General features: G+C 61.5%; 1 protein-coding gene across 2 annotated transcripts; it reads left to right on the top strand.

Annotated features, from left to right (window-relative positions):
* The first annotated feature begins 14,227 nt into the window (after positions 1–14,227).
* Positions 14,228–27,922, top strand: PLTP (phospholipid transfer protein). Of its 2 annotated transcripts, XM_077336137.1 has the most exons (16): positions 14,228–14,531; positions 16,347–16,477; positions 17,030–17,129; positions 17,479–17,607; positions 17,885–18,040; positions 24,381–24,444; positions 24,718–24,781; positions 24,915–25,006; positions 25,777–25,953; positions 26,047–26,106; positions 26,541–26,705; positions 27,079–27,146; positions 27,234–27,276; positions 27,399–27,462; positions 27,549–27,625; positions 27,747–27,922. In XM_077336137.1, exons 2-16 carry the CDS (start codon positions 16,360–16,362, stop codon positions 27,852–27,854), a joined length of 1,485 nt encoding a protein of 494 aa, XP_077192252.1. In that variant the 5' UTR covers positions 14,228–14,531; positions 16,347–16,359; the 3' UTR covers positions 27,855–27,922. The 2 variants fall into 2 exon arrangements, with proteins under 2 accessions (XP_077192252.1, XP_077192253.1); XM_077336138.1 differs by lacking the exon at positions 14,228–14,531 and having other exon boundaries at positions 16,040–16,477.
* The last annotated feature ends 16 nt before the right edge of the window (positions 27,923–27,938 follow it).

The raw sequence follows: 27,938 nt of genomic DNA, 5'->3' as shown, positions 1-27,938 counted from the left end.
CCGTCCTGCTACTGGAGCGTTTAAACGGCCCCGTTGGTTTGAACCTGGGGAACCTGCACCAGGCCAGTTACCAGCTCTGGTGGGAACCTCTGTATATAAGTGGGGGGGGGGGCTGTTGCATTCGGCCCAGTTGTGCGCGATCTAATAAGAGTAACTCCACGCCTTATTGAACCCAACATGAGTGAACCGCAGCTCAGATGACGAGATGCAACTGGCCTCTGCCTCTTCAGGCCAGGCCCGGACCAGGGGAAAGCTGGGCATGACGAGATCAGAGCCTTGCAGGACCGTAAAATCCCTGGGTGGGATGTTCCCAGCTCTTGCTTGCTTTTCTTTGGGATGGGAAGGGGCTGTGGCTCAGGCGAACAGCCTCTGGTCCCCGCTTCAGTCCCCAGCAGCTCCGCTTGAAGCAACCAGGCCTCCACCTGAGATTCTGTAGTAATTGACCTGTGGAACTCCCTGCCAAGGGAAGAGGGGTGGCTACAAGTCCAGGCAGACTCCAGAAGGGCTTGGAGACTCGAACGGAGCAGCGGTCCATGAGCGGCCCTTAGCCACAAGGGATGGACGGAACAGTCGCTCTTGAACAGGGATGCTCCGCCTTCCGGTGCTTGGGGGCCAGAGCAGGAGGGTTTCTGGAGTTCTGGCCCCACTGGTGGGCCTCCTGAGGGCCCCTGGATTTTGGCCCCTGCGTGACACAGAGCGCTGGGTTGGAGGGGTCATGGGCCTCATCCAGCAGGGCTTCTAGGATGCTTTTACAAGTTTCTGCCAGTCTAATTAGGGAGGGACCTTTGGCATGCCAGGCAGGTGCTCTGTCATGGGAGGGGCAGCCAAACTGCCCGGGTGACCCAAGCCCCTCAGTTGCAACCCAAACGTGAGGTCTCCTTGGCCACTTCCTCCTCCCCTTGTTCTCACGACAGCTCACTGGGTCAGGATCTATCCAGGTGTGGCTCCAGCTCAGGGTGTTCAAAGTCAAATTTCCTTGGCAGGGTTGGGGGTGGGGGGCAACAGTTTGAACCTCTGTGCCTCAGGAATGGGCCTGTGTCCTTCCAAAACCAGTCCTGTGGCCCTCGTGGTCCGCCTCCCCTTGCTTGGTGTCTCTAGGCCAAGCCAGGTTTGAGAACTCCCCAGTCCCTGCCCTAGCATGTCTCCCCACAGGTCAGCAAGAGGCTCAGAGGTCAGCCTGGCGAGGGGAACGTGCGGAACTTCGCATCAGGGGCTGGAGAGGAGGCCGGAAACAGGAGCTCCTGGAGGAAGCAGCTTGGATGGGGGTGCTCCCACTGCGCTCCCTCCCAGAGAGAAGAAAGCAAACTGCTCCGTAAACAGGGATGCCGGGGAAGGCCAAGCACAAGACATCAAAGTGGACCAAGGCTGAGATGGGGACCTTGCCTTGCCCTCCCCCACTGGCTACCAGCCAGGCACTGCTGCAGAGAGCCCTTTTGTCCAGGGGTGGGGGCTGCCTGGAAGGCCAGTCAGCGGAGCAGGAGCTGGGACAGTGGCCAGGGGGAGATAGCTGCTCCTGGAGGGCCCATCCGTGCAGAGGGAACTTCCTGACCAATTTGGTCCCCCTTAGAATCATAGAATAACAGCATCGGAAGGGACCTCCTGGGTCATCTAGTCCAACCCCCTGCACCATGCAGGACACTCACATCCCTATCGCTCATCCACTGTCACCTGCCACCCCTTGAACCTTCACAGAATCAGACTCTTCGTCAGATGGCTCTCCAGCCTCCGCTTAAAATCTCCAAAGATGGAGAACCCACCACCTCTCGAGGAAGCCTGTTCCACTGAGAGACCGCTCTGACTGTCAGGAACTTCTTCCGGATGTTGAGACGGAATTTCTTTTGAATTAATTTCATCCCACTCATTCTGGTCGGTCCCTCTGGGGCAAGAGAGAACAATTCTGCTCCATCCTCCATCCTCCACCCTTTTAAATACTTGAAGATGGTTATCAGATCCCCTCTCAGTCATCTCCTCTGTAGGCTAAACAGACCAAGCTCCCCCAACCTTTCTTCATACGTCTTGGTCTCCAAACCCCTCACCATCTTTGTTGCCCTCCTCTGACATGCTCTTGTTTCTCTACATCCAAACTAAATACAGGACTCCAAGTGAGGCTGAACCAGAGCAGAGTACAGCGGTACCATCACCTCCCGTGATCTGGACACGATACTTTGTTTGATACAGCCCAAAATCCCATTTTCCTCTTTAGCCACCAAGTCACACTGCTGACTCATGTTCAATGTATGGTCTACTAAGACTCCTAGATCCTTCAGCCTGGAGAAAAGGAGGTTGAGAGAGGACATCATAGCCCTCTTTAAGTATTTGAAAGGTTGTCATTTGGAGGAGGGCAGGATGCTGTTCCCATTGGCTGCAGAGGAAAGGACAGGCAGTAATGGGTTTAAACTACACGTACAACGATATAGGCTAGATATCAGGAATAAAAAATTTACAGTCAGAGTAGTTCAGCAGTGGAATAGGCTGCCTAAGGAGGTGGTGAGCTCCCCCTCACTGGCAGTCTTCAAGCAAAGGTTGGATACACACTTTTCTTGGATGCTTTAGGATGCTTTGGCCTGATCCTGTGTTGAGCAGGGGGTTGGACTAGCTGGCCTGTATTTGTTGTTGTTAGGTGCAAAGTCATGTCTGACCCATCGCGACCCCATGGGCAATGATCCTCCAGGCCTTCCTGTCCTCTACCATTCCCCAGAGTCCATTTAAGTTTGCACCTACTACTTCAGTGACTCCATCCAGTCACCTCATTCTCTGTCGTCCCCTTCTTCTTTGGCCCTCAATCGCTCCCAGCATTAGGCTCTTCTCCAGGGAATTCTTCCTTCTCATGAGGTGGCCAAAGTATTTGAGTTTCATCTTCAGGATCGGGCCTTCTAAAGAGCAGTCAGGGCTGATCTCCTCTAGGACTGACCGGTTTGTTGGCCTTGAAGTCCAAGAGTCTTCTCCAGCACCAGAGTTCAAAAGCCTCAATTCTTTGACGTTTGGCCTTCCTCATGGTCCAACTTTCGCAGCCATACATTGCAACTGGGAATACCATAGCCTTGACTAAACGCACTTTTGTTGGCAGGGTGATGTCTCTGCTTTTTAGGATGCTGTCTAGATTTGCCATAGCTTTCCTCCCCAGGAGCAAACGTCTTTTAATTTCTTTACTGCAGTCCCCATCTGCAGTGATCTTGGAGCCCAGGAAAATAAAATCTGTCACTATCTCCATTTCTTCCCCATCTATTTGCCAGGAATTGAGAGGGCCGGATGTCATGATCTTTGTTTTCTTTATGTTGAGTTTCAAGCCAACTTTTGCACTCTCCTCCTTCACCCGCATCAACAGGCTCTTTAGTTCCTCTTCACTTTCTGCCATTAAGATGGTTTGTATGGCCCCTTCCAACTCTATGATTCTCTGGTTCTATGATTCTATTCTATGATTCTTTTTGCACATGCTACTTCCAAGACAAGTCTCCCCCACCCTATATTGGTGTATTTGGTTTTCCCTACCTAAATGCAGAACTTTACATTTGTCCCTATTGAACTTCATTTTATTCAGTTTAGCCCACTTCTAGAGCCTATCAAGATCATCCTGTATTCTGTTGCTTTCTTCAGTTGTGTTTGCTACCCCTCCCAGTTTAGTATCATCTGCAAATTCAATAAATATGCTGAACAATCCAGGCCCCAGGACAGGTCCTTTTTTCCAAGAGGAGGCTGAACCATTAACAAGCACCCTCTGGGTACGATTTGTCAACCAGTTATTGATCCACCTGACAGAATAAGGATCCATATCGCGTTTTACCAGCTTGTGAACAAGAATATCATGTGGAAACAAGAATATCATATTATAAAACATAACTACAGCTGACCCTGCTTGAAGCCATTTGAGGAACATGGAATTCAGGAGATGAACTAATGATATTTCACGGTTATTTTATAGTCAGTTAAAGGCACCTTAAATGTTGTTTCAGATTCACGCAGTCTGGCTAATTCCGTTCACTTCCTGAGAAGAGCCCTGCTGGTTCAGGCCAGTGAGGGTCCATCTCACATCCCGCATCCTGACTGACTCATTGGCCAGACAGTTCCCCTGTAAGGCTCACCATAGCATGGACAAAGCTGTTCTGACCGGGCAGGAATCTCAGGGCTCTCTCAGCCTCCCCTCCCTCACAGGGTGTCTGTGGTGGGGAGAGGAACGGGAAGGCGACTGTAAGCCACTTTGAGACTCCTTCGGGTAGAGAAAAGCGGCATATAAGAACCAACTCTTCTTCTTCTTCTTCTTCTTCTTCTTCAGTAATCTCAGGGCTCCCTCAGCCTCCCCTCCCTCACAGGGTGTCTGTGGTGGGGAGAGGAAAGGGAAGGCGACTGGAAGCCCCTTTGAGCCTCCTTCGGAGAGAGAAAAGTGGCATCTAAGAACCAACTCTTCTTCTTCTTCTTCTTCAGTAATCTCAGGGCTCTCCCATCCTCCCCTCATTCACAGGGGGTCTGTTGTGGGGAGAGGAAAGGGAAGGCGAATGGAAGCCGCTTTGAGACTTCTTTGGGTAGAGAAAGGCGGCATATAAGAGCCAACTCTTCTTCTTCTTCTTCAAATTAGTAAACTGTGTCATGACATCCAAATTAATATATTTCTTTACTTTAAAAACTAATCAGTCCTTTGGGTTCAGTTGTAGTTCACCGAATAAAAATGTCAAGGCTACTAATTAATGGCAGACACTTTCCCAGTTGTAAAAGAGGTAATTAAAAGAGATTTGCCCCAACCTTCTCCCCGCAAGCAGGAGGCATCCCCACAAGTGACAAGCCCTGCTGAGTTTGTTCTCCTGTCCTGAGACCAGCGTTACAGATGGCCCTGGGGCTTGCGGCCACGTTGCTTGGAAGGGAATGTCTGTTGTGGCGGCTCTTCCATGGCGACTCGACACGGCCATCTTTGTGTCCTGCCTGAACATCCACCACAGGGAGGTCACCACATCAAGAGCTCAGAAGTATGCTTAAAATCAGCCCCCCCCCACCGTCTTTGTGACCCTTGGCCTGATAAAGAGTTCTGTGGAAAACTGGCCCATGGTGATGCATCATCAGGTTGTTTTTTAGCCCCCGTGGTGCGTGCGTGTGTGTGTGTGGGTGGGGGGGTTGAACTTACATTAAACAGACACAGGGAAAACAAAAGCCCACTTTAAGTGCTGCAAAGCAATACATTAGTCATGAAGCCAGAAGGCGGCCTGAGGAGCTCTCCTCTCTCTCTCCTGCGACCAATTGGAGAGGCACCCATCTCTGGACGCAGGAGAGGTCAGGGCTTATTCCACATCTTGCTTCCAGCCAAGAATCCCTCCATGTAAACAGCCGGCCTTCCTGCAACAGTCAGAAGGCCACCGGGAGCCTGCGGCTGACTAGTTTGGACAAACACGAAAGTAAAGCTTTACTTTATTCTGCTCCGGTTTGGCCTCCCTTGGAGTCTTGTGTTCAGTTTTGGGCACCCCAGTTGAAGAGGGAGGTAGACAAACTGGAACATGTCCAGAGGAGGGCAACAAAGATGGTGAAGGGTTTGGAGACCAAGACCTATGAAGAAAGGTTGGGGGAGCTTGGTCTGTTTGGCCTGGAGAGGAGACGATTGAGAGGGGATCTGATAACCATCTTCAAGTATTTAAAAGGCTGCAGAGTTGTTCTCTCTTGCCCCAGAGGGACGGAACAGAACCAATGGGATGAAATTAATTCAAAAGAACTTTCGGCTAAACAGCCGGAAGAAGTTCCTGACAGTTAAAGCGGTTTCTCAGTGGAACAGGCTTCCTCGGGAGGTGGTGGGTTTTCCATCTTTGGAGATTTTTAAGCAGAGGCTGGAGAGCCATTTGACAGAGAAGCTGATTCTGTGAAGGTTCAATTGGGTGGCAGGTTACAGTGGATGAGAGAGAGGGTTGTGAGTGTCCTGCACAGTGCAGGGGGTTCGACTAGATGGCCCAGGAGATCCCTTCCAACTCTAGGATTCTGTGACACCTCAAAGGGAATAGATCCATTGTAGTCAGAATTCTGCAGTCCAGATCCTCTTACACTGAACATAAGAACATCAGGAGAGGGTCCCTCCAGTCCAGCCTCCACTTCTACAGGGGCCAGCCAGTCCCTCTGCAGGGCCAGCCACAGGGCAGAGAGGCCGAGGCCTTCCCCTGAGAAGACCCTCAGGAGAGCCCTGCTGGGTCAGGCCAGGGAGGGTCCCTCCAGTCCAGCCTCCCGTCTCACCCAGGGGCCAGCCAGTTCCTCTGCAGGGCCAGCCACAGGGCAGAGAGGCCGAGGCCTTCCCCTGAGAAGACCCTCAGAAGAGCCCTGCTGGGTCAGGCCAGGGAGGGTCCCTCCAGTCCAGCCTCCCGTCTCACCCAGGGGCCAGCCAGTTCCTCTGCAGGGCCAGCCACAGGGCAGAGAGGCCGAGGCCTTCCCCTGAGAAGACCCTCAGGAGAGCCCTGCTGGGTCAGGCCAGGGAGGGTCCCTCCAGTCCAGCCTCCCGTCTCACTCAGAGGCCAGCCAGTTCCTCTGCAGGGCCAGCCACAGGGCAGAGGGGCCGAGGCCTTCCCCTGAGAAGACCCTCTGAAGAGCCCTGCTGGGTCAGGCCAGGGAGGGTCCCTCCAGTCCAGCCTCCCGTCTCCTACAGGGGCCAGCCAGTTCCTCTGCAGGGCCAGCCACAGGGCAGAGAGGCCGAGGCCTTCCCCTGAGAAGACCCTCTGAAGAGCCCTGCTGGGTCAGGCCAGGGAGGGTCCCTCCAGTCCAGCCTCCCGTCTCACCCAGGGGCCAGCCAGTTCCTCTGCAGGGCCAGCCACAGGGCAGAGAGGCCGAGGCCTTCCCCTGAGAAGACCCTCAGGAGAGCCCTGCTGGGTCAGGCCAGGGAGGGTCCCTCCAGTCCAGCCTCCCGTCTCACTCAGAGGCCAGCCAGTTCCTCTGCAGGGCCAGCCACAGGGCAGAGGGGCCGAGGCCTTCCCCTGAGAAGACCCTCTGAAGAGCCCTGCTGGGTCAGGCCAGGGAGGGTCCCTCCAGTCCAGCCTCCCGTCTCCTACAGGGGCCAGCCAGTTCCTCTGCAGGGCCAGCCACAGGGCAGAGAGGCCGAGGCCTTCCCCTGAGAAGACCATCAGAAGAGCCCTGCTGGGTCAGGCCAGGGAGGGTCCCTCCAGTCCAGCCTCCCGTCTCACCCAGGGGCCAGCCAGTTCCTCTGCAGGGCCAGCCACAGGGCAGAGAGGCCGAGGCCTTCCGCTGAGAAGACCCTCAGAAGAGCCCTGCTGGGTCAGGCCAGGGAGGGTCCCTTCAGTCCCGCCTCCCGTCTCACCCGGGGGCCAGCCAGTTCCTCTGCAGGGCCAGCCACAGGGCAGAGAGGCCGAGGCCTTCCGCTGAGAAGACCCTCAGAAGAGCCCTGCTGGGTCAGGCCAGGGAGGGTCCCTTCAGTCCCGCCTCCCGTCTCACCCGGGGGCCAGCCAGTTCCTCTACAGGGCCAGCCACAGGGCAGAGAGGCCGAGGCCTTCCCCTGAGAAGACCCTCAGAGGAGCCCTGCTGGGTCAGGCCAGGGAGGGTCCCTCCAGTCCAGCCTCCCGTCTCCTACAGGGGCCAGCCAGTTCCTCTGGAGGGCCAGCCACAGGGCAGAGAGGCCGAGGCCTTCCCCTGAGAAGACCCTCCGAAGAGCCCTGCTGGGTCAGGCCAGTGATAATGGATCAGGCCAGAATCCTGCCTCACCCAGGGGCCAACCAGATCCTCCAGATCAGTCGTTATCAATCAGGATTACTCGTGACACCAGGGTTACTCCACAGTCCCAGAGAGGTTACTCCAGTTGGGGGGGGGCAGATTTAATTTTTTAAAAATGTGTGTGGGGAGGAATCAGGAGGACAGTGTGGATCTCTGCTCGGCTGTCCGGTCTGTGGGGGCCGTGTTGGATTCACACACAAAGGCTCTGTTGGCCCCTCCTGGCTGCTCAGGGAAGGGCTGGTCACCACTTTGGGGTCAGGAGGCCAATTTCCTCCAGGCAAGAATGGCCAGGGACTCTGTTCCTTTGGGGGGGGGCTCATCTGGGCATGGAATCGGGGTCACTGTGGGTGGGCAGATAGTTTTGAATTTCCTCTATTCAGCAGGGGGTTGGTCTAGGTTGCCCTGGAGGTCCCTTCAAACTCTACGGAAGAGCTGGATCTGCTGCACTCCCCCTGGGGGCTCCTCCCGTTCCCCTTCTCAGGCTTTCTTCTCAGAGCCACAGCAGGAGGAAGAAACTGGAGGAAGGCTGCTGCAAGGAGCGGGGCCAATGCTACCTGCGTTGAGCAGGGGGTGGACTGGATGGCCTGCATGGCCCCTTCCCACTCTAGGATTCTATGATTCTATGATCCTGCGTTGAGCAGGGGGTGGGACTAGATGGCCTGTATGGCCCCTTCCCACTCTAGGATTCTATGATTCTATGGTCCTGCGTTGAGCAGGGGGTGGGACTAGATGGCCTGTATGGCCCCTTCCCACTCTAGGATTCTAGGAGTCTAGTTCAGCAGTGGAAGGGGCTGCCTGAGGAGGTGGGGAGCTCCCCCTCACTGGCCGTCTCCAAGCAGCGGCTGGACAGATCCTTCTCCTGGATGCTTGAGGCTGATCCTGCACTGAGCAGGGGGTGGGACTAGATGGCCTGCATGGCCCCTTCCCACTCTAGGATTCGAGGAGTCTAGTTCAGCAGTGGAAGGGGCTGCCTAAGGAGGTGGGGAACTCCCCCTCACTGGCCGTCTTCAAGCAGAGGTTGGACAGATCCTTCTCCTGGATGCCTGAGGCTGATCCTGCACTGAGCAGGGGGTGGGACTAGATGGCCTGTATGGCCCCTTCCCACTCTAGGATTCTAGGAGTCTAGTTCAGCAGTGGAAGGGGCTGCCTAAGGAGGTGGGGAGCTCCCCCTTACTGGCCGTCTTCAAGCAGCGGCTGGACAGATCCTTCTCCTGGGTGCTTGAGGCTGATCCTGCACTGAGCAGGGGGTGGGACTAGATGGCCTGTATGGCCCCTTCCCACTCTAGGATTCTAGGAGTCTAGTTCAGCAGTGGAAGGGGCTGCCTGAGGAGGTGGGGAGCTCCTCCTCACTGGCCGTCTTCAAGCAGCGGCTGGACAGATCCTTCTCCTGGATGCTTGAGGCTGATCCTGCACTGAGCAGGGGGTGGGACTAGATGGCCTGCATGGCCCCTTCCCACTCTAGGATTCTAGGAGTCTAGTTCAGCAGTGGAAGGGGCTGCCTAAGGAGGTGGGGAGCTCCCCCTTACTGGCCGTCTTCAAGCAGCGGCTGGACAGATCCTTCTCCTGGGTGCTTGAGGCTGATCCTGCACTGAGCAGGGGGTGGGACTAGATGGCCTGTATGGCCCCTTCCCACTCTAGGATTCTAGGAGTCTAGTTCAGCAGTGGAAGGGGCTGCCTAAGGAGGTGGGGAGCTCCTCCTCACTGGCCGTCTTCAAGCAGCGGCTGGACAGATCCTTCTCCTGGATGCTTGAGGCTGATCCTGCACTGAGCAGGGGGTGGGACTAGATGGCCTGCATGGCCCCTTCCCACTCTAGGATTCGAGGAGTCTAGTTCAGCAGTGGAAGGGGCTGCCTAAGGAGGTGGGGAACTCCCCCTCACTGGCCGTCTTCAAGCAGAGGTTGGACAGATCCTTCTCCTGGATGCCTGAGGCTGATCCTGCACTGAGCAGGGGGTGGGACTAGATGGCCTGGATGGCCCCTTCCCACTCTGGGATTCTAGGAGTCTAGTTCAGCAGTGGAATGGGCTGCCTAAGGAGGTGGGGAGCTCCCCCTCACTGGCCATCCTCAAGCAGCGGCTGGACAGATCCTTCTCCTGGATGCTTGAGGCTGACCCTGCACTGAGCAGGGGGTGGGACTAGATGGCCTGGATGGCCCCTTCCCACTCTAGGATTCTAGGAGTCTAGTTCAGCAGTGGAAGGGGCTGCCTGAGGAGGTGGGGAGCTCCCCCTCACTGGCCGTCTTCAAGTAGCGGCTGGACAGATCCTTCTCCTGGATGCTGGAGGCTGATCCTGCACTGAGCAGGGGGTGGGACTAGATGGCCTGTATGGCCCCTTCCAACTCTAGGATTCTAGGAGTCTAGGATTCTAGGATTCTATGAGTCTACTGTCCACCCTCCAAAGCAGCCATGATCTGCAGGGAAACTGATGCCTGTTGTTGTCCGTAGATGAGCCGTAATTCCAAGGGCTTCCCAGGTCCCACCTGGAGTCCGGCATCCCTAGGTGAGAGCTACTTCCCCTGGATCCAGAGCAAGGACTGTGCGCCGCCTGCACAAGGAGTCTCCTCTCCCCAGGTGTCCTGGTAGCCATTTGCGAGCTTTTCAGGCCAGGATTGCCAACCTCCTGGTGGTACCTGGAGATCTCCCAAAGTTATAAGTGATCTCCAAATCACTCAGATCGTTTCTGCTGAGGAGGATTGCTGCTTTGCATGGTGACAGCTGATATGAATGCTTCCTTGTTTTGCTCAGGCAACATACTGCACATGCAGAAAACGAATCTAACTTTTTGTATAACAAGCATTTTATTTTCATAGTTATGGCATGCTCACCGTAAACATGTGACTTCCAGGGACATGGCAGGGAGGCGTGCCAGCGGATATCACTTCTGGGGTGACTCAAAGCCTGAAGAATACTTTGGCGGTTACTCCACAATCAAGGAGGATGCTCTAGAGGGCCAGCAACAGGGCAGAGGGGCTGACGTATTCATAACAGAAGAAGAGCTCTGTCAGATCAGGCCGGGCGTCCCTTTAGGCCTCCTCTTGCTTCTCATAGGGACCAGCCGGTTCTTCTAGGAGGGTCATCAACAGGGCTTGGAGGCCTACTGATGCGATTCGAAGGACTAGTGCCTCTAAAGCTGGAGGTTCCCCTCGGTTGCCACCGATAGAACTCTCCTCCAAGAATCTTCCCAGCCCCAGTCGTCTGTCTGAACGTGCTCTCTGTGATCCACCCCGGGATCTGGGGAGAAAGGCGGGCCAGAAATAAATAAACATGAAGCTTAAATAATATAAAGCTCATGGATATGCTGAAGAGGCTGCAAGTCTACGGTGACTGAACCGTTAGGGGGACCCCCGAACCCTGTGCCCCCCGGATGTGGCACCAGCCAGTCCTTGCACTGGACTAGATTATTCCTCACATAGTATCTCCCCCCGCCCAGTTTCACTAGGAAGAGCGAGGGGGGGTCACTGTCCGCTCAAACTGCGATTCCCGTCTCCGTAGCTTCCGACTCAGCAGAGCCAGGCCACTGACTCAGTTCAACGCCCCTCAAGCCACAAATCCTTTTGTTCAGGAAAGTCATGAACTGCTTGGGACGGTGAGAGCTTGGTCAGGAACAAAGACGGGGCAGAGCAATCCAAGAGTCCAGGCCCAAGAGGAGAGGACAGGGGGCCCCCTCCAAAACACAGAGGAGCTCTGCCTCTGCCCGGGATGCCAGCCTCCAGGGGGGACCTGGGGATCCCCTGGAATTGCAGCTTCTCTCCAGCCTACAGAGATCAGTTGTCCCCCCCCCCCCGGAGAAAGGGGCTACTTTGGAGGGGGGACTGCATGGCCTTGTACCCCACTGAGATTCCTGTCCTCCCCAGGCACCACCCCCAAAGCTCTATGAGTTTCCCATCCTGCATCTGGCATCCCTACCTCCTGGCCCCCCACCAGTTGTCGGGGGGGGGCGGGGGAGGCTAGCAGCTCTCTGCGGAGGAGCCCATAATTGTCTGTCACCCACCTGGAGGGGTAACTTGGAGGGGCTTCTCGTTGGCAGGACCCAGAACGTCCCCCCTCTGGTTTCTTTGTGCAAGAAGCAGGGCAATCCACCCCACCCCCACCCTGTCTGCTGCTGGCTCCGCTCCCTGGCCAAGCCCCGGAGGCAGCGCTTCAGTCTCCGACTCTCCGTTCTGGCCTCGTGCCTCCCCAGGCTGCAAGAAGAGACCTGCCTCCCCAGGTGGAAGCAGCACAACAGGCCCAGAGGCTCCTCCTAGCAGGCCTTGCGTTTCATGGCCGAGGGGCAAGAAGCAACACCTTCCCAGCTTTCCTGGCAGCACCTCGGGAAAGTCAGGGCCTGGTTCCCGGTTCTTGCCAGGGCCTGGCTCCTCCAGCACTGGGGCTGGATCAGGGCACTGAGCTGCCCCGGGCAGTTGGGCATGTGGTCGAGGGCCGGAAGAGCGGCTGCCCTCAGAACCGGCCCCGGTGATGCGGTCCCCACGCAGCCTCCTCCCCTTCAACCGGGGCCTGGATGGGTGTGCCCCAGGGGAGGGCAGAGACTTCTGCTTTACTGCCAGCCCTGGGAATGTTGTGGTTTTCTCCCTTTGTGCAGAGTCCGCTTTTCTCACAGGGACTCCTGGTGGATGGCCCCCTTTCAAGGCAATGAAATAAAGGAAATCTCACACATGCCAACAATGGCAAAAGCCGGAGAACCACGCAACGGAATTTGAGAACCACACAACAGAAGAATGCATGCAGAAAAAGAAACCCCAATGTAATAAGAACAGTAGAATACATACGACAAAGTTTGTTCGGTGGCACCAGCAAAGTGTAATTAATTCTGGGCGTTGGTCTTCATGGTGCTCCTGGACTCAGAACTGCTCTGTTGCCTCAGACTAGCCCAGCTGCCCACATGAACCTCAAAGACATACCATGGGATTGCCTGACATTTCTGCAGGCACCTTGTGCAGCACCATGAAGACTGGGGAAGGGGGGGGGAGGGACCTTCCCGGTCTCTTGCAGCCGGACATTCCACCAAGTGGGATCCGCCAGTGGAGTGACGGCAGAAGGGTGTCCTGAGCCCACCGTTCCCTGAGAGGAATAGCGCCATGCTGTCTGGGTAGCCCTCAAGGGCAGACCCATGTAGCGTGCACTGCAGTACTCTAGCCTGAAGGTTACCAGGGCTTGGGCTGTGGCCAGATTGGCTGAGCCAAGGTAGGGCAACCTCTGAGCTGCTGTTCCTCTAGGCACGACGATGCTGCCTCCTACGGAGCCGGGCCAGTGATCTGGCAAGAAGGGGGCTAGCAGATTCCTTGCTCAAATCCATCCTCACTGTGGAAGATCAGCTACTGATGCTAATGATATTAAATTTGCTGTTACTAATTGCAGCCAAAAGCTAAGAGGTATCCTGGCTAAAACCAAAAAGGCTAAGCTTCTGTCTGTCTGTGCGAAGAAAATTATTATACGATTCAAGAGTCGCATGAAAAGAAAATGCAGAGAGGCATGTCTGGCAGCCTCCACCCCCCACCCACCCCAAAACCAGAGCAGGGAAGGGCTTGACTCGGGCCAGCTGAGAACCTTCTGAAGGTTGCTGACAGCCTGCTGTGAAACCACAGAATATTGCTTAAATAGAAACCTGAAAAAGATCTCTCTTGTGCAAAGGCTTGGACCAGGGGTAGTCAAACTGCGGCCCTCCAGATGTCCATGGACTACAATTCCCAGGAGCCCCTGCCAGCATTCGCATCTGGAGGGCTGCAGTTTGACTACCCCTGGCTTGGACCATAAGAAGGCCTCTGCACACATGTGCAAAGTGATAAAGGCTTAACCAACGAGAAGGGTCATAACAAAACATGAGTCCAGCCAGGCACCTGTAAGACCAACCAAGATTCATTCAAGGTGGGAGCTTCCCTGTGCAGGGGCACCTCCTCGGGCGGCTTTCCCCTCGCCTCGGAGGCCTGGTTCTGCCCTGCAGTGGTCGTGTCTGACTCTTGGCGGTCCTCGGGCTCCGCTGGGGCCACATGCCTCGATCTTGCACCGCTGCTGCTTTGAGCTGTGCCAGGGCCCCTTCTGGTCATCTCTAGGCTCCGCTCTGGGTCACCCGGATTCCTTGCCCCACTGGCCCCAGAGTTGCTCTCTCAGTTGAGATGGGTCGCATGATGTGGCCAAAGGAAGGGAGCCGGAGTCCCGTGGGGCTGCCTCCCAGGGGTAGACCCGGCTCCTGCAGAGGTCGCCAAGGAGAGAGGGCTGCTTGTGCCTCCTTGCCCCCTGGCTGCTCTGTGGGGGTCAGACTGCGTGGTGGGGGGAGGAGACTTAGAGGCGCAGGAATGTGGAGGGGGCTTCTGGGCAGATGCTCCTTCCCAGCCCCCCCCCCCCGCCCGCTGTTTGACTCGGGAAGTTTCTCTCCGTATTCACTGTGGAAACTGCCTCCGCCCCCCACCCCAGCTGGTCTTGGCTAAGGCAGGAGCAACATCCACCCCCCCCCCCGCGCACCCCTCTCCTGGGACAGGCGACCGGCCGCCGCCCCCCTCTCTGGCCCCTCCGCTTCCTTCTCCTTCCCCAGAGTGCAGCGCCCAGGAAGGGACCCCCAGGAGCCCAGACGGCGCGGGACGGCGCCGAGGGGACAGACGATCTCCCGAGCTCCAGGCCGGCTGCGCTTCACTTCGCTTCATGCCTCGGGCTCGGACTTTTGAAGCCGCAGCTCCCTGCTCCGGATTAACTGCCCCCGGGCCGGAGTGCAGAAGCCCCCAGCGCTTCCCGCCTCTGCCCGCTCGCTCGCTCGGCCGGCCCGGCTGTCTCCTCCTCCGGCGGGCGCGGCGGGGGCACCTATAAAGGCGGCGGCGGGAGGCGGAGGAGCGCAGTAGCCAGCCAGACCGAGGGACCGGCACCGGGTGAGTCCTTGGCGGCGGGCGAAGATCCCCGAAGGGGCGTCCCTGGCGGCGAGGGGCTGGCCAGAGAGCCCGGGGGCAGGCGCGCGGGAGGAGGGGGGGGCAGAGAAAGCACCACGTCGGGGCTGCCCGGACCCTCCCGCGTCCGCCCCCATCTCTTGCCCGGGCGCCGGGAGTAAGCCCAGCAGCGCTCGCAGGGCTGCTCCGAGAAGGGCGGCCGGTCCACCCTCGGCCCATGCGGGCCGACCCACCCACCCAGCCACCCTCCCTCGCCCGGGAGCCGGCCCCGAGACAGACTCCCCCCACCTCTGCCCCGTCGCGGAAAGCCCCTGGCCCGGGGCCAAGCAACCGCTGCCGACGGGAAAGGGGCTGCCGCCGCCGAAGCGCCCTGCCCTGCAGGGGGGCCCAAAGACGCCTCCCTCGGCGAGGGCCGCGCAAGCGAGCGGGGCTGGCGCGAAGCGGGGGCGCCGTCGAGCCCGGAGACGAGCAGAGGGGCTTGGCTGTTGCCCGCCGGCTGCGCTTCCCAGACGGGGCGGGACACGGCAGGGCCGGGGCGTCGCTTCTGAACAGTGGCTGCCGGCCAAAAGGACGCCCCGAACGGGCACCCTTGTCCGACGGGAAGGCGGGAGAAGCGAAGCGCTCAGTCCGCGGGCGGAAGAGTAGCCGGCGGGCCGGGCGACGCAAGCCGACTCTGCGGACCTCTGGCCTCCCCGGCCGGCTCCGTCGGCTCTTCTGGCCTCAGCGGGGACTTGACGGCAGAGAGAAAGACACGGCAGAAGCGGCGTCGCTCGTGGCGCCCGCCTTGGCTTTCTGGAACGGCGGAAGGGCCCCCTGTTCCGGGGTTCCGAGGAAGGGCTGAAGAGGCGCTTCTCTTTCTGGCCGGAGCATCGACGAGAGCAGCGCTGGAGGGATCGGCTTCCTTTCTCCCCCCCCCCGCCCCCCATTCCTCTGCGCGGCAACCCGCATCAGGCAGGGAGGCGCCCCTGGTCACCCAGCCGGCGTCTGTGGCAATGGCGGATTCGAACTTGGGGCTTCCCAGTCCCGGGTCCCACAGCCAAAATAAGACAGCAGGGGCTGTCTGCTGGGAGGTCGGGAGGGGGGGTGCCTGTCAGATTACCGGGGACCCCGCAGGCAGCCGCCACTGCGTTCGGATGGCCCTGCGGGGTGCGGGGAGGGCGCCAGCGGCAGGGCCTCTCGGTCTCCCGGCCGCAGCCTGCGAAGGACCGATGGGCGCGGACTCCGTGCGGGGGGCTGCTCTTCGCCGGCGGGGGGGGGGGGTCCGGCGGCTGGTTCCGCGGAGCCAAGCCGTGCAAGTGGCCGCTCAGAGCTGGAAGGTCCGACGAGAGTGGCAGAAGCCCCGGGGCGGAGGCTGGGGGGGGGGGGGGCAAAGGCTCGGAAGCGAAAGTCCCGGGGGCGGCCGGAGGCTCTTTCCCGGGGGAGGGGTTTGTCGTTCCGCGGAGTGGCCACGAGGGGGAGACGTTCCGCCAAGGGCCGCCAGCAATCCCGGCGGGGGCGGGAGGGGGGAGACGACCCCGGCCCCTCGCCCAGCCTGGGTGGGAAACGGGGTGGGGGAGGGTCCCACCAGTGAAGGCTCCAGAAGCGACGGGGCGATTCCTCGACGGAAGGCGCGCACCTCGAATTGCATTCGGAGGGGAGATTGTTTTTTTGGTGGGAGGGAGGATTGCCCCCTCTTTGGGCAGAGCAGGGGCTGCTTCGGCGTCCGGGAGGGAGGCTGCGTGGGGGAGGGGGCTGCAGCCCCCCTGAGACCATCCTGCCAGCCTCCTTTTTCCTCCTCCGCTCTCCCGCCCCGTCCCTCAGGGCGACTTCCACCATGACTGCCTGCCACCTTCTCCTCCTGCCGCTCTGCCTGGGGGCCGCCGCCGCCACCGCCGCCGGCACTGGAGCGCCAGGATGTCGGATCCGAGTGACCGCCAAGGGCTTGGCGCTGGGTAAGGAGCGGGGGGGGGGGGTTAGGTGGGGCGGAGTCCCGGGCGCTCTTGCCCAGCCCCAGAGCCCGGGGCCCACCTCCGGAGAGGGAGAGGGAGAGGCCGGCGAGAGGGAGAGGGGCCCTTGGCTTGGCACTGCGGGGAGGTGCCCTTGCCCAGCAGAGGAGTCCCTGCCAAGAGCCCTGTTTGAGCCGCACGGGTCCCCAGGAAGAGTGGGAACAAATGAGGGACATGTACAGAGGGCATGTTTTTGGCCTGCCTGAGTTGGGCAATGGAGGACTCCTTCTCCCGCCCCCCCCCCCGTGGCCCACCAGTTGGATCCTTGCAGAGGCGAAGAGGCCTGGAGGGGACCCAGGGGCCCAGGGTCCTCATCATTCCCCCGGGAGAGGAGGCATGGGGCTCGCTTTGCCTACCAGAGCCCATCGCCCAGCAGTGGCGGCCTGTGGGCACGGAGCCCTCGGCAGACGGCCTGGTCCAAGGGGAGCGGGGGAGGGGGGGGCTGCCGGCTCCTGCTGCGGGGGCAGGGGAGACGGTGACCCTGTGCGGCTCTTGCAGTGAAGCAGGAGGGGCTGCGCTTTGTGGAGCAGGAGCTGGAGAACATCACGCTGAGCGACCTGCACGGCAAGGAGGGCCAGTTCCACTACAACATCAGCAAGTGAGTCTGCCTGGCCAGGGGCATTCTGGGCCCGGGACGGAGGTGGGGGGCACGAGACCCCCCCAGGGCTCCACGGCTGCCGTTTCGGCCTCTCCTGGGCAAGAGGAAGCGGCTGGGCCTGTGCCGGGAGGCCGGCCGGGCACCAGGCAGAGCGGCCCCAGGAGAGAGACGGCTCCTGGCTCAGCACTTCCCACATGGTCTGCAGGGGGGGGGCTCTGCTGTGCCCCCAACCCAGGCCCAGAGAAGCTTTGCTGGAAACGGCCCAGTCTTGGGGGTTGGGGGGGGGGGGGCGGAGCAAGCTGCTTTGGGTGCAGTGGGGCATCCTTGCCGCCTGGCATCTCCCTTGCAGCGTGCGGGTGACCCACCTCCAGATGGTCAACTCGGACCTGCGCTTCCAGCCCCGGCAGCACCTGGACTTTGACATCAGCAACGCCTCACTCAGCCTGCGCTTCCGGCGCCAGATCCTCTACTGGTTCTTGTGAGCGGGGGGGGGGGGGGGGGTGATCCGTCCCAAGACACTCTCCAGTCTCAGACTAACCCCCCCCCAACCCGATTCTGCTCCTGCGGGGGGGCAGAGCTGAGCCATCCTGCCCCTCCCACTCCTGCTTGTGACCCTTCTCGGGTGCCGGCTCTGGGTCCTGCCGGAGGGTTGGGTGGGTGGAGGAAGGGCGCATGGAGGGCCTTCCATGCCCTGAGCCCTCGGGTGCCGGGAGGGGGTCCCTCTGCCTCACCGGCCTGAACCTGTCACTCCCCAGCTACGACATTGGCTCCATCAACACCACTGCGGAGGGGGTGCACATTCACACCATACTGGAGCTCTCCAGGGACAACAGTGGGCGCCTGAAGATCTCCAACAGCAGCTGCAATGCCTCCATCGGCCGCATGCAGGCAGGGTTCAGCGGCACCCTCAGGTACCCCCCCCACGCCCCCCCCCCCCCGAGACGCTTGGCCATGGGCCTCTGGCTGCACACAAGGGGGCAGGCACTTGGCCTCCCGCTCTACAGAATCCCTCCCGTCCCGTTCCCAAAGGTGCCAGTGAGGGTCCATCTGGTCCAGCACCCCATCTCAGGCAGAGGACAGCCAGTTCCTCTGCAGGGCCAGCCACAGGGCAGAGAGGCCGAGGCCTTCCCCTGAAAAACCCTCAGAAGAGCCCTGCTGGGTCAGGCCAGGGAGGGTCCCTCCAGTCCAGCCTCCCGTCTCACCCAGGGGCCAGCCAGTTCCTCTGCAGGGCCAGCCACAGAGCAAAGAGGCCGAGGCCTTCCCCTGAGAAGACCCTCAGAAGAGCCCTGCTGGGTCAGGCCAGGGACGGTCCCTCCAGTCCAGCCGCCCGTCTCCCCCAGGGGCCAGCCAGTTCCTCTGCAGGGCCAGCCACAGGGCAGAGAGGCCGAGGCCTTCCCCTGAGAAGACCCTCAGAAGAGCCCTGCTGGGTCAGACCAGGGAGGGTCCCTCCAGTCCAGCCTCCCGTCTCACCCAGGGGCCAGCCAGTTCCTCTGCAGGGCCAGCCACAGGGCAGAGAGGCCGAGGCCTTCCCCTGAGAAGACCCTCAGAAGAGCCCTGCTGGGCCAGACCAGGGAGGGTCCCTCCAGTCCAGCCTCCCGTCTCACCCAGGGGCCAGCCAGTTCCTCTGCAGGGCCAGCCACAGGGCAGAGAGGCCGAGGCCTTCCCCTGAGAAGACCCTCAGAAGAGGCCTGCTGGGCCAGACCAGGGAGGGTCCCTCCAGTCCAGCCTCCCGTCTCACCCAGGGGCCAGCCAGTTCCTCTGCAGGGCCAGCCACAGGGCAGAGAGGCCGAGGCCTTCCCCTGAGAAGACCCTCAGAAGAGCCCTGCTGGGTCAGGCCAGGGAGGGTCCCTCCAGTCCAGCCTCCCGTCTCCCCCAGGGGCCACCCAGTTCCTCTGCAGGGCCAGCCACAGGGCAGAGAGGCCGAGGCCTTCCCCTGAGAAGACCCTCAGAAGAGCCCTGCTGGGTCAGACCAGTAAAGGCCTGCCTTATCCAGCCTCCTGTCTCACCCAGGGGCCACCCAGTTCCTCTGCAGGGCCAGCCACAGGGCAGAGAGGCCGAGGCCTTCCCCTGAGAAGACCCTCAGAAGAGCCCTGCTGGGTCAGACCAGTAAAGGCCTGCCTTATCCAGCCTCCTGTCTCACACAGTGGCCAGCCAGTTCCTCTGCAGGGCCAGCCACAGGGCAGAGATGCCGAGGCCTTCCCCTGAAAAGAGCCTCAGAAGAGCCCTGCTGGGTCAGGCCAGAGAGGGTCCCTCCAGTCCAGCCTCCCGTCTCACCCAGGGGCCAGCCAGTTCCTCTGCAGGGCCAGCCACAGGGCAGGGAGGCCGAGGCCTTCCCCTGAGAAGACCCTCAGAAGAGCCCTGCTGGGTCAGGCCAGGGAGGGTCCCTCCAGTCCAGCCTCCCGTCTCACCCAGGGGCCAGCCAGTTCCTCTGCAGGGCCAGCCACAGGGCAGAGATGCCGAGGCCTTCCCCTGAGAAGAGCCTCAGAAGAGCCCTGCTGGGTCAGGCCAGAGAGGGTCCCTCCAGTCCAGCCTCCCGTCTCACCCAGGGGCCAGCCAGTTCCTCTGCAGGGCCAGCCACAGGGCAGGGAGGCCGAGGCCTTCCCCTGAGAAGACCCTCAGAAGAGCCCTGCTGGGTCAGGCCAGGGAGGGTCCCTCCAGTCCAGCCTCCCGTCTCACCCAGGGGCCAGCCAGTTCCTCTGCAGGGCCAGCCACAGGGCAGGGAGGCCGAGGCCTTCCCCTGAGAAGACCCTCAGAAGAGCCCTGCTGGGTCAGGCCAGGGAGGGTCCCTCCAATCCAGCCTCCCGTCTCACCCAGGGGCCACCCAGTTCCTCTGCAGGGCCAGCCACAGGGCAGGGAGGCCGAGGCCTTCCCCTGATAGGACCCTCAAAAGAGCCCTGCTGGGTCAGGCCAGGGAGGGTCCCTCCAGTCCAGCCTCCTGTCTCACCCAGGGGCCAGCCAGTTCCTCTGCAGGGCCAGCCACAGGGCAGAGAGGCCGAGGCCTTCCCCTGAGAAGACCCTCAGAAGAGCCCTGCTGGGTCACACCAGGGAGAGTCCGCCTAGTCCAGCCTCCTGTCTCACCCAGGGGGCAGCCAGTTCCTCTGCAGGGCCAGCCACAGGGCAGGGAGGCCGAGGCCTTCCCCTGAGAAGACCCTCAGAAGAGCCCTGCTGGGTCAGGCCAGGGAGGGTCCCTCCAGTCCAGCCTCCCATCTCACCCAGGGGCCAGCCAGTTCCTCTGCAGGGCCAGCTACAGGGCAGAGAGGCCGAGGCCTTCCCCTGAGAAGACCCTCAGAAGAGCCCTGCTGGGTCAGGCCAGGGAGGGTCCCTCCAGTCCAGCCTCCCGTCTCACCCAGGGGACAGCCAGTTCCTCTGCAGGGCCAGCCACAGGGCAGGGAGGCCGAGGCCTTCCCCTGAGAAGACCCTCAGAAGAGCCCTGCTGGGTCAGGACAGGGAGGGTCCCTCCAGTCCAGCCTCCCGTCTCACCCAGGGGCCAGCCAGTTCCTCTTTAGGGCCAGCCACAGGGCAGAGAGGCCAAGGCCTTCCCCTGAGAAGACCCTCAGAAGAGCCCTGCTGGGTCAGGACAGGGAGGGTCCCTCCAGTCCAGCCTCCCGTCTCACCCAGGGGCCAGCCAGTTCCTCTGCAGGGCCAGCCACAGGGCAGAGAGGCCGAGGCCTTCCCCTGAGAAGTCCCTCAGAAGAGCCCTGCTGGGTCAGGCCAGGGAGGGTCCCTCCAGTCCAGCCTCCCGTCTCACCCAGGGGCCAGCCAGTTCCTCTGCAGGACCAGCCACAGGGCAGAGAGGCCGAGGCCTATCCCTCAGAAGACCCTCAGAAGAGCCCTGCTGGATCAGGCCAGGGGTCCCTCCAGTCCAGCCTCCCGTCTCACCCAGGGGCCACCCAGTTCCTCTGCAGGGCCAGCCACAGGGCAGAGAGGCTGAGGCCTTCCCCTGAGAAGACCCTCAGAAGAGCCCTGCTGTGTCCGGCCAGGGAGGGTCCGTCTAGTCCAGCCTCCCGTCTCACCCAGGGGCCACCCAGTTCCTCTGCAGGGCCAGCCACAGGGCAGAGAGGCCGAGGCCTTCCCCTGAGAAGACCCTCAGAAGAGCCCTGCTGGGTCAGGCCAGGGAGGGTCCCTCCAGTCCAGCCTCCCGTCTCACCCAGGGGCCAGCCAGTTCCTCTGCAGGGCCAGCCACAGGGCAGAGAGGCCGAGGCCTTCCCCTGAGAAGACCCTCAGAAGAGCCCTGCTGTGTCAGGCCAGGGAGGGTCCATCTAGTCCAGCCTCCCGTCTCACCTAGGGGCCAGCCAGTTCCTCTGCAGGGCCAGCCACAGGGCAGAGAGGCCGAGGCCTTCCACTGAGAAGACCCTCAGAAGAGCCCTGCTGTGTCAGGCCTGGGAGGGTCCCTCCAGTCCAACCTCCCGTCTCACCCAGGGGCCAGCCAGTTCCTCTGCAGGGCCAGCCACAGGGCAGAGAGGCCGAGGCCTTCCCCTGAGAAGACCCTCAGAAGAGCCCTGCTGGGTCAGACCAGGGAGGGCCCCTCCAGTCCAGCCTCCCGTCTCCCCCAGGGGCCAGCCAGTTCCTCTGCAGGGCCAGCAGCAGGGCAGAGAGGCTGAGGCCTTCCCCTGAGAAGACCCTCAGAAGAGCCCTGCTGGGTCAGGCCAGGGAGGGTCCCTCCAGTCCAGCCTCCCGTCTCACCCAGGGGCCAGCCAGTTCCTCTGCAGGGCCAGCCACAAGGCAGAGAAGCCCAGGCCTTCCCCTGAGAAGACCCTCAGAAGAGCCCTGCTGGGTCAGGCCAGGGAGGGTCCATCCAGTCCAGCCTCCCGTCTCACCCAGGGGCCAGCCAGTTCCTCTGCAGGGCCAGCCACAGGGCAGAGAGGCCGAGGCCTTCCCCTGAGAAGACCCTCAGAAGAGCCCTGCTGGGTCAGGCCAGGGAGGGTCCCTCCAGTCCAGCCTCCCGTCTCCCCCAGGGGCCAGCCAGTTCCTCTGCAGGGCCAGCCACAGGGCAGAGAGGCCGAGGCCTTCCCCTGAGAAGACCCTCAGAAGAGCCCTGCTGGGTCAGGCCAGGGAGGGTCCCTCCAGTCCAGCCTCCCGTCTCACCCAGGGGCCAGCCAGTTCCTCTGCAGGGCCAGCCACAGGGCAGAGAGGCCGAGGCCTTCCCCTGAGAAGACCCTCAGAAGAGCCCTGCTGGGTCAGACCAGGGAGGGCCCCTCCAGTCCAGCCTCCCGTCTCCCCCAGGGGCCAGCCAGTTCCTCTGCAGGGCCAGCAGCAGGGCAGAGAGGCTGAGGCCTTCCCCTGAGAAGACCCTCAGAAGAGCCCTGCTGGGTCAGGCCAGGGAGGGTCCCTCCAGTCCAGCCTCCCGTCTCACCCAGGGGGCAGCCAGTTCCTCTGCAGGGCCAGCCACAAGGCAGAGAGGCCGAGGCCTTCCCCTGAGAAGACCCTCAGAAGAGCCCTGCTGGGTCAGGCCAGGGAGGGTCCCTCCAGTCCAGCCTCCCGTCTCACCCAGGGGCCAGCCAGTTCCTCTGCAGGGCCAGCCACAGGGCAGAGAGGCCGAGGCCTTCCCCTGAGAAGACCCTCAGAAGAGCCCTGCTGGGTCAGGCCAGGGAGGGTCCCTCCAGTCCAGCCTCCCGTCTCCCCCAGGGGCCAGCCAGTTCCTCTGCAGGGCCAGCCACAGGGCAGAGAGGCCGAGGCCTTCCCCTGAGAAGACCCTCAGAAGAGCCCTGCTGGGTCAGGCCAGGGAGGGTCCATCCAGTCCAGCCTCCCGTCTCACCCAGGGGCCAGCCAGTTCCTCTGCAGGGCCAGCCACAGGGCAGAGAGGCCGAGGCCTTCCCCTGAGAAGACCCTCAGAAGAGCCCTGCTGGGTCAGACCAGGGAGGGCCCCTCCAGTCCAGCCTCCCGTCTCCCCCAGGGGCCAGCCAGTTCCTCTGCAGGGCCAGCAGCAGGGCAGAGAGGCTGAGGCCTTCCCCTGAGAAGACCCTCAGAAGAGCCCTGCTGGGTCAGGCCAGGGAGGGTCCCTCCAGTCCAGCCTCCCGTCTCACCCAGGGGGCAGCCAGTTCCTCTGCAGGGCCAGCCACAAGGCAGAGAGGCCGAGGCCTTCCCCTGAGAAGACCCTCAGAAGAGCCCTGCTGGGTCAGGCCAGGGAGGGTCCCTCCAGTCCAGCCTCCCGTCTCACCCAGGGGCCAGCCAGTTCCTCTGCAGGGCCAGCCACAGGGCAGAGAGGCCGAGGCCTTCCCCTGAGAAGACCCTCAGAAGAGCCCTGCTGGGTCAGGCCAGGGAGGGTCCCTCCAGTCCAGCCTCCCGTCTCCCCCAGGGGCCAGCCAGTTCCTCTGCAGGGCCAGCCACAGGGCAGAGAGGCCGAGGCCTTCCCCTGAGAAGACCCTCAGAAGAGCCCTGCTGGGTCAGGCCAGGGAGGGTCCATCCAGTCCAGCCTCCCGTCTCACCCAGGGGACAGCCAGTTCCTCTGCAGGGCCAGCCACAGGGCAGAGAGGCCGAGGCCTTCCCCTGAGAAGACCCTCAGAAGAGCCCTGCTGGGTCAGGCCAGGGAGGGTCCATCCAGTCCAGCCTCCCGTCTCACCCAGGGCCCAGCCAGTTCCTCTGCAGGGCCAGCAGCAGGGCAGAGAGGCTGAGGCTTTCCCCTGAGAAGACCCTCAGAAGAGCCCTGCTGGGTCAGGCCAGGGAGGGTCCCTCCAGTCCAGCCTCCCGTCTCACCCAGGGGCCAGCCAGTTCCTCTGCAGGGCCAGCCACAGGGCAGAGAGGCCTCGGCCTTCCCCTGAGAAGACCCTCAGAAGAGCCCTGCTGGGTCAGGCCAGGGAGGGTCCCTCCAGTCCAGCCTCCCGTCTCACCCAGGGGCCAGCCAGTTCCTCTGCAGGGCCAGCCACAGGGCAGAGAGGCCGAGGCCTTCCCCTGAGAAGACCCTCAGAAGAGCCCTGCTGGGTCAGGCCAGGGAGGGTCCCTCCAGTCCAGCCTCCCGTCTCACCCAGGGGCCAGCCAGTTCCTCTGCAGGGCCAGCCACAGGGCAGAGCTTCTAGGTCCTTCCCCTGGTGTTGTCTCCGGCTTTTGGGATTCAGAGGCTGAGTGCCTCTGAATGTGGAGGTTATATGGAAGCAAGGTCTGCTCCAAGCCAGTGATCCAGGACGGGGGCTGGTGTGTTACTCTTGCTGACTGGAAGACAACCCTTTCAGTTTCATGATTTGCTCAGCTGAGAGGGTCGAGGGGCGATTCCTGCCTTCTGGCCGTGATATGGCGGCTCTGGTGTCTCTTCTGCAGGAAGGTGTATGAGTTCCTGGCCACGTTCATCACCAGTGGCATGCGCTTCCTCCTCAACCAGCAGGTACGAAGAAATGGGGAGGGGGTGGGGTCAGACAGGCCCTCCCCCTTGGAGTGGCCCCTTCATCCTTTGGACCCCCTGGGTGGGCTCAGAGTGATGGCAACTGAAAGGGCACGATTTTCCTATTTGATCAGGCTCCTGTTCCTGGTGTTGTGAGCCTTAGAGCAAAGTGCTTGCCTGCCCCACCCAACTTGACCATGGAGCTCTTGATGCACTTGTTCCTCCCCCAGCGGGGGAATCTGTGGAGCTCCCCCACCCTTCTCCTTTTCCTTCCAGATCTGCCCCGTGCTCAACCACGCAGGGCTGGTGCTGTTGAACTCAGTCCTGGACACGGTGCCCGGTGAGTGGGGCCCGGTTGGGGCCCTTGGGGGTGCAGTGGGGCTGGTCCTCCCTGCCAGAGTCGTGGCCCACAAGGCGGACAAAGGGCGTGTGGGAGGCAAGGCCAGCAGGCACTCTGCTCCTCTCCTTTGCAGTACGTACCCCAGTGGATGATTATATTGGGATAGACTACTCCGTCCTGCGGGATCCCATCATCACCTCTGACACCATGGACTTGGATTTTAAGGTATCTTCCATGAGGGCGGGGAGAGGGAGCAGCCAGAGGGCCTGGCAGCTGTGGGCCTTTCAGAACCAGGCTGAAATCCCCGGCGCCCCATACAAACAAAGGACCTCTGTCGGGGGTCCCAGACTGGCCACTCACTCTCAGCCTCACTGGCCTGTTGGGGTACCCCACAAATGAACTCTTGACTCTTGGGAGGGGGAAGGGGAGAAAGATGTCCAAAATAGACCGGTGCCTGACCATGGAGGGAGCAGATTCTTGCCCCCCACCAGAAGAGCAGGCCCCTTCCTTTTGGAGAGTCCCAGTGGGAAAGGCCAGAGGCAGCAGAGTGTGGGGGGGACTCAGGGGGTGCTCAACCCCCCTCTCCCCAAATGTCCAGAGTCTGCCCGGGCCAAGCCCACTGGCAAAGCACCCCCTCCATGCCTCCCCCAAAGGCAGATCCTGCATCCGAGTATCAGCAGGGTCCTTTCCTGTGGGGCTCCGGCCGTAACAGTGTCAGCTGCCCCAAGGGTGAGGCTGGGCCCACAGAGAGCGCCTCTCTGGGGCAATATGAAGGACCCTGGAATGCCTCGGGGGTGGGGGGGGTGGGAGGGGCCCCTGGTAGTGCCGGGAAGGCAAAGAGGGTGGGCAGTGGGGCAAACTGTGTGTGTCCATGGGGGGCTGGGGGTCCAGTGCCTGCCCCCAGGGTCACCTGATGCAGGGACACTTCCCAAACCTGTGGGGGTGGGTTTGTGGGCCTTAAGAGCCCACGTCTGACCCACCACTCCCCTTCCCAGGGCTCCTTCTTCCCACTGGTGTCCGAGAACCAGACCCTCCCCAATCTGGCCCCAGAGCTTCACGTCAAGGGGACGGAGCGCATGGTGTACGTGTCCCTCTCCGAGCACTTCTTCGACTCCGCCCTCTTTGCTTACTACCACGCGGGCGTTCTGAGCATGGAACTTGCTGGAGACCAGGTGTGTGTGTGTGTGTGTGCATGTTGGGGGGGGAGGGCTCTCTGGACAGGCGATGGGGGCAGCCCCCATTCTGAGGTTCTGCTCTCTCCCCAGGTGCCCAAAGACCTGGACGTCCTGCTGAGAGCCTCCTTCTTCGGCAGCATCATGCTCATGGTAGGCGACGCAGCTGAGGGCGGTGGGGGTGGGGGCTTCCGATCTGCTGCTGCAGGACTGAGGGGAGGGGGCTGAAGGGCCCAGTACACCCTTCCCCCCCCCTCAGGGGCCCACGGAGCGCCAGCCGAGGCCTTCTGCCCAGGGGAACCGGCAGCCTGGGCCCATAAGGCATGGTTGGGGTCTCGGCCCTCTCTGCGGCCAGAGCTTCACCCCCCCTTTCAGCTTTTACTCTTAAAGTTGGAGGCACCTGCTGGATCAGGCCACGGTGGGACTGCCTGACTCAGCCAGATGCCTGGGAGCCGGGCTGGAATTAAATGGCTTCTCCCCAGCCGTTAAGCAGAGGTAGACCATGGAGGTCCCCGGGGCAGGCTGAGCATCTCTCACACCCTGGCTGCCTCTGTGGGCCTTCCTGAGTGGCCTCCGTCCGCCCCCAGAATCCCTCGGTGGTGGACGCCCCCCTGATGCTGCAGCTGCAAGTGACGGCCCCCCCCTCCTGCATCATCAAGCCCTCGGGCACAACCGTGTCTGTCTCGGCCAGCCTGGGCATCTTCTTGGTGCCCCCCAACGAGCCCCTGGTGCAGCTCTCCAGCATGACCATGGTAAGCCAAGCAGGGCTGGTGTTTCGCTGCCCCAGAACCTCCTGCTGAGCGCCTGAGACCTGCTAAGTAAGAAGGGGCTGGCCTGGGCCCTTCCGGTCTGGGCAGGTGAGCAGAGATGGGCTGTCCCGGCCTGCCTCTAGCCTTCCCTTGGGGTCCCCCATTGCAGGACGAACCAGGGCAGGCCCTGCTGACCTGCTGCCATCTGCCTGGCCTGGGGCACGTGTGGGCTAGGGCTATCCCTGCGGCACTTTTCGGGGTGGGGGGAGGACACTGCCCCCTTTGCTGTCCCCTCCAGAGCAGCCTTTCTGCTGGGGGTGGGATGCAGGACCCGGCAGACGCACTCCCAGCCTGTCCCTCGTCTCCCTCCTTTTAGGATGCACGGCTGAATGCCAGGGTGACCCTGCACAAGAAGGCCCTGCAAGTCCTCCTGGACCTGAGAAGGTGGGGCAGGCCTGGCCTGGGGGTGGGGGGGTGGGGAGGGCAGGGAGGAGGCCTCTTCTCACATCTCCCCCCCCCCGCCCCACTTAGGTTCCGCATCTCCTCCAACCAGTCGGCTCTGGAGTCCCTGGCAGTAAGTGCTGGCAGCCGTGGGGAGGGGGGCACCTCTGACCTGCCCAGAGAAGACCCCCGCAAAAGGGACTCTTCTCCCAGGGCAGCCACCCCTTTCTAACCCCCCCCCCGCATTTCTTCCAGCTGATCCCACTGCAGGGACCTTTGAAGACCCTGCTGCAGCTGGCCATTATGCCCCTCATCAACGGTAAGAGGGGGGCTGAGGAGGAGGAGGAGGAGGGAGGCCCAAGCGGAAGCCCCTCGCTTGACCCTGGGCCACTACTGTCCCCACAGAGAAGATGAAGAAGGGTGTCCAAATCCCCCTCCCCGAAGGCATGGACTTCACCAAGGAGGTGCTCACGAACCACATGGTAGGCAGGGGGCCAGTCCTGAAGGCAAGCAAAGCAGCCGCGGCTCAGCTGCCCTTTACACAAGAGGAGAACACCCAGAGGGGACCCCCCCCACTCACTCTTTCCTCCCCCTTCCCCCCAGGGCTACCTGACCATCGAGGCCGACCTTCACTTCTCCAAGGGCCTGAAAGAAGTCATAGAGAAGTACCGGGCTGCATCCCGCCCCAAGCCTGCCCCGAAGGCTGCCTGAGTGCCCCCCCCCTCCTCAGAGCCCCGCTCTCCTGGAAAGCCCACCAATAAACAGGTCTCCTGGAATAATACGGGGAAGGGGCTT

The sequence above is a fragment of the Paroedura picta genome, chromosome 4, assembly GCF_049243985.1.
Source record: "Paroedura picta isolate Pp20150507F chromosome 4, Ppicta_v3.0, whole genome shotgun sequence".
NCBI classification, from domain to species: domain Eukaryota; kingdom Metazoa; phylum Chordata; class Lepidosauria; order Squamata; family Gekkonidae; genus Paroedura; species Paroedura picta.
The sequence above is the reverse complement of the archived record's forward strand: the minus strand, read 5'-3'. Positions and strand labels throughout refer to the sequence as shown.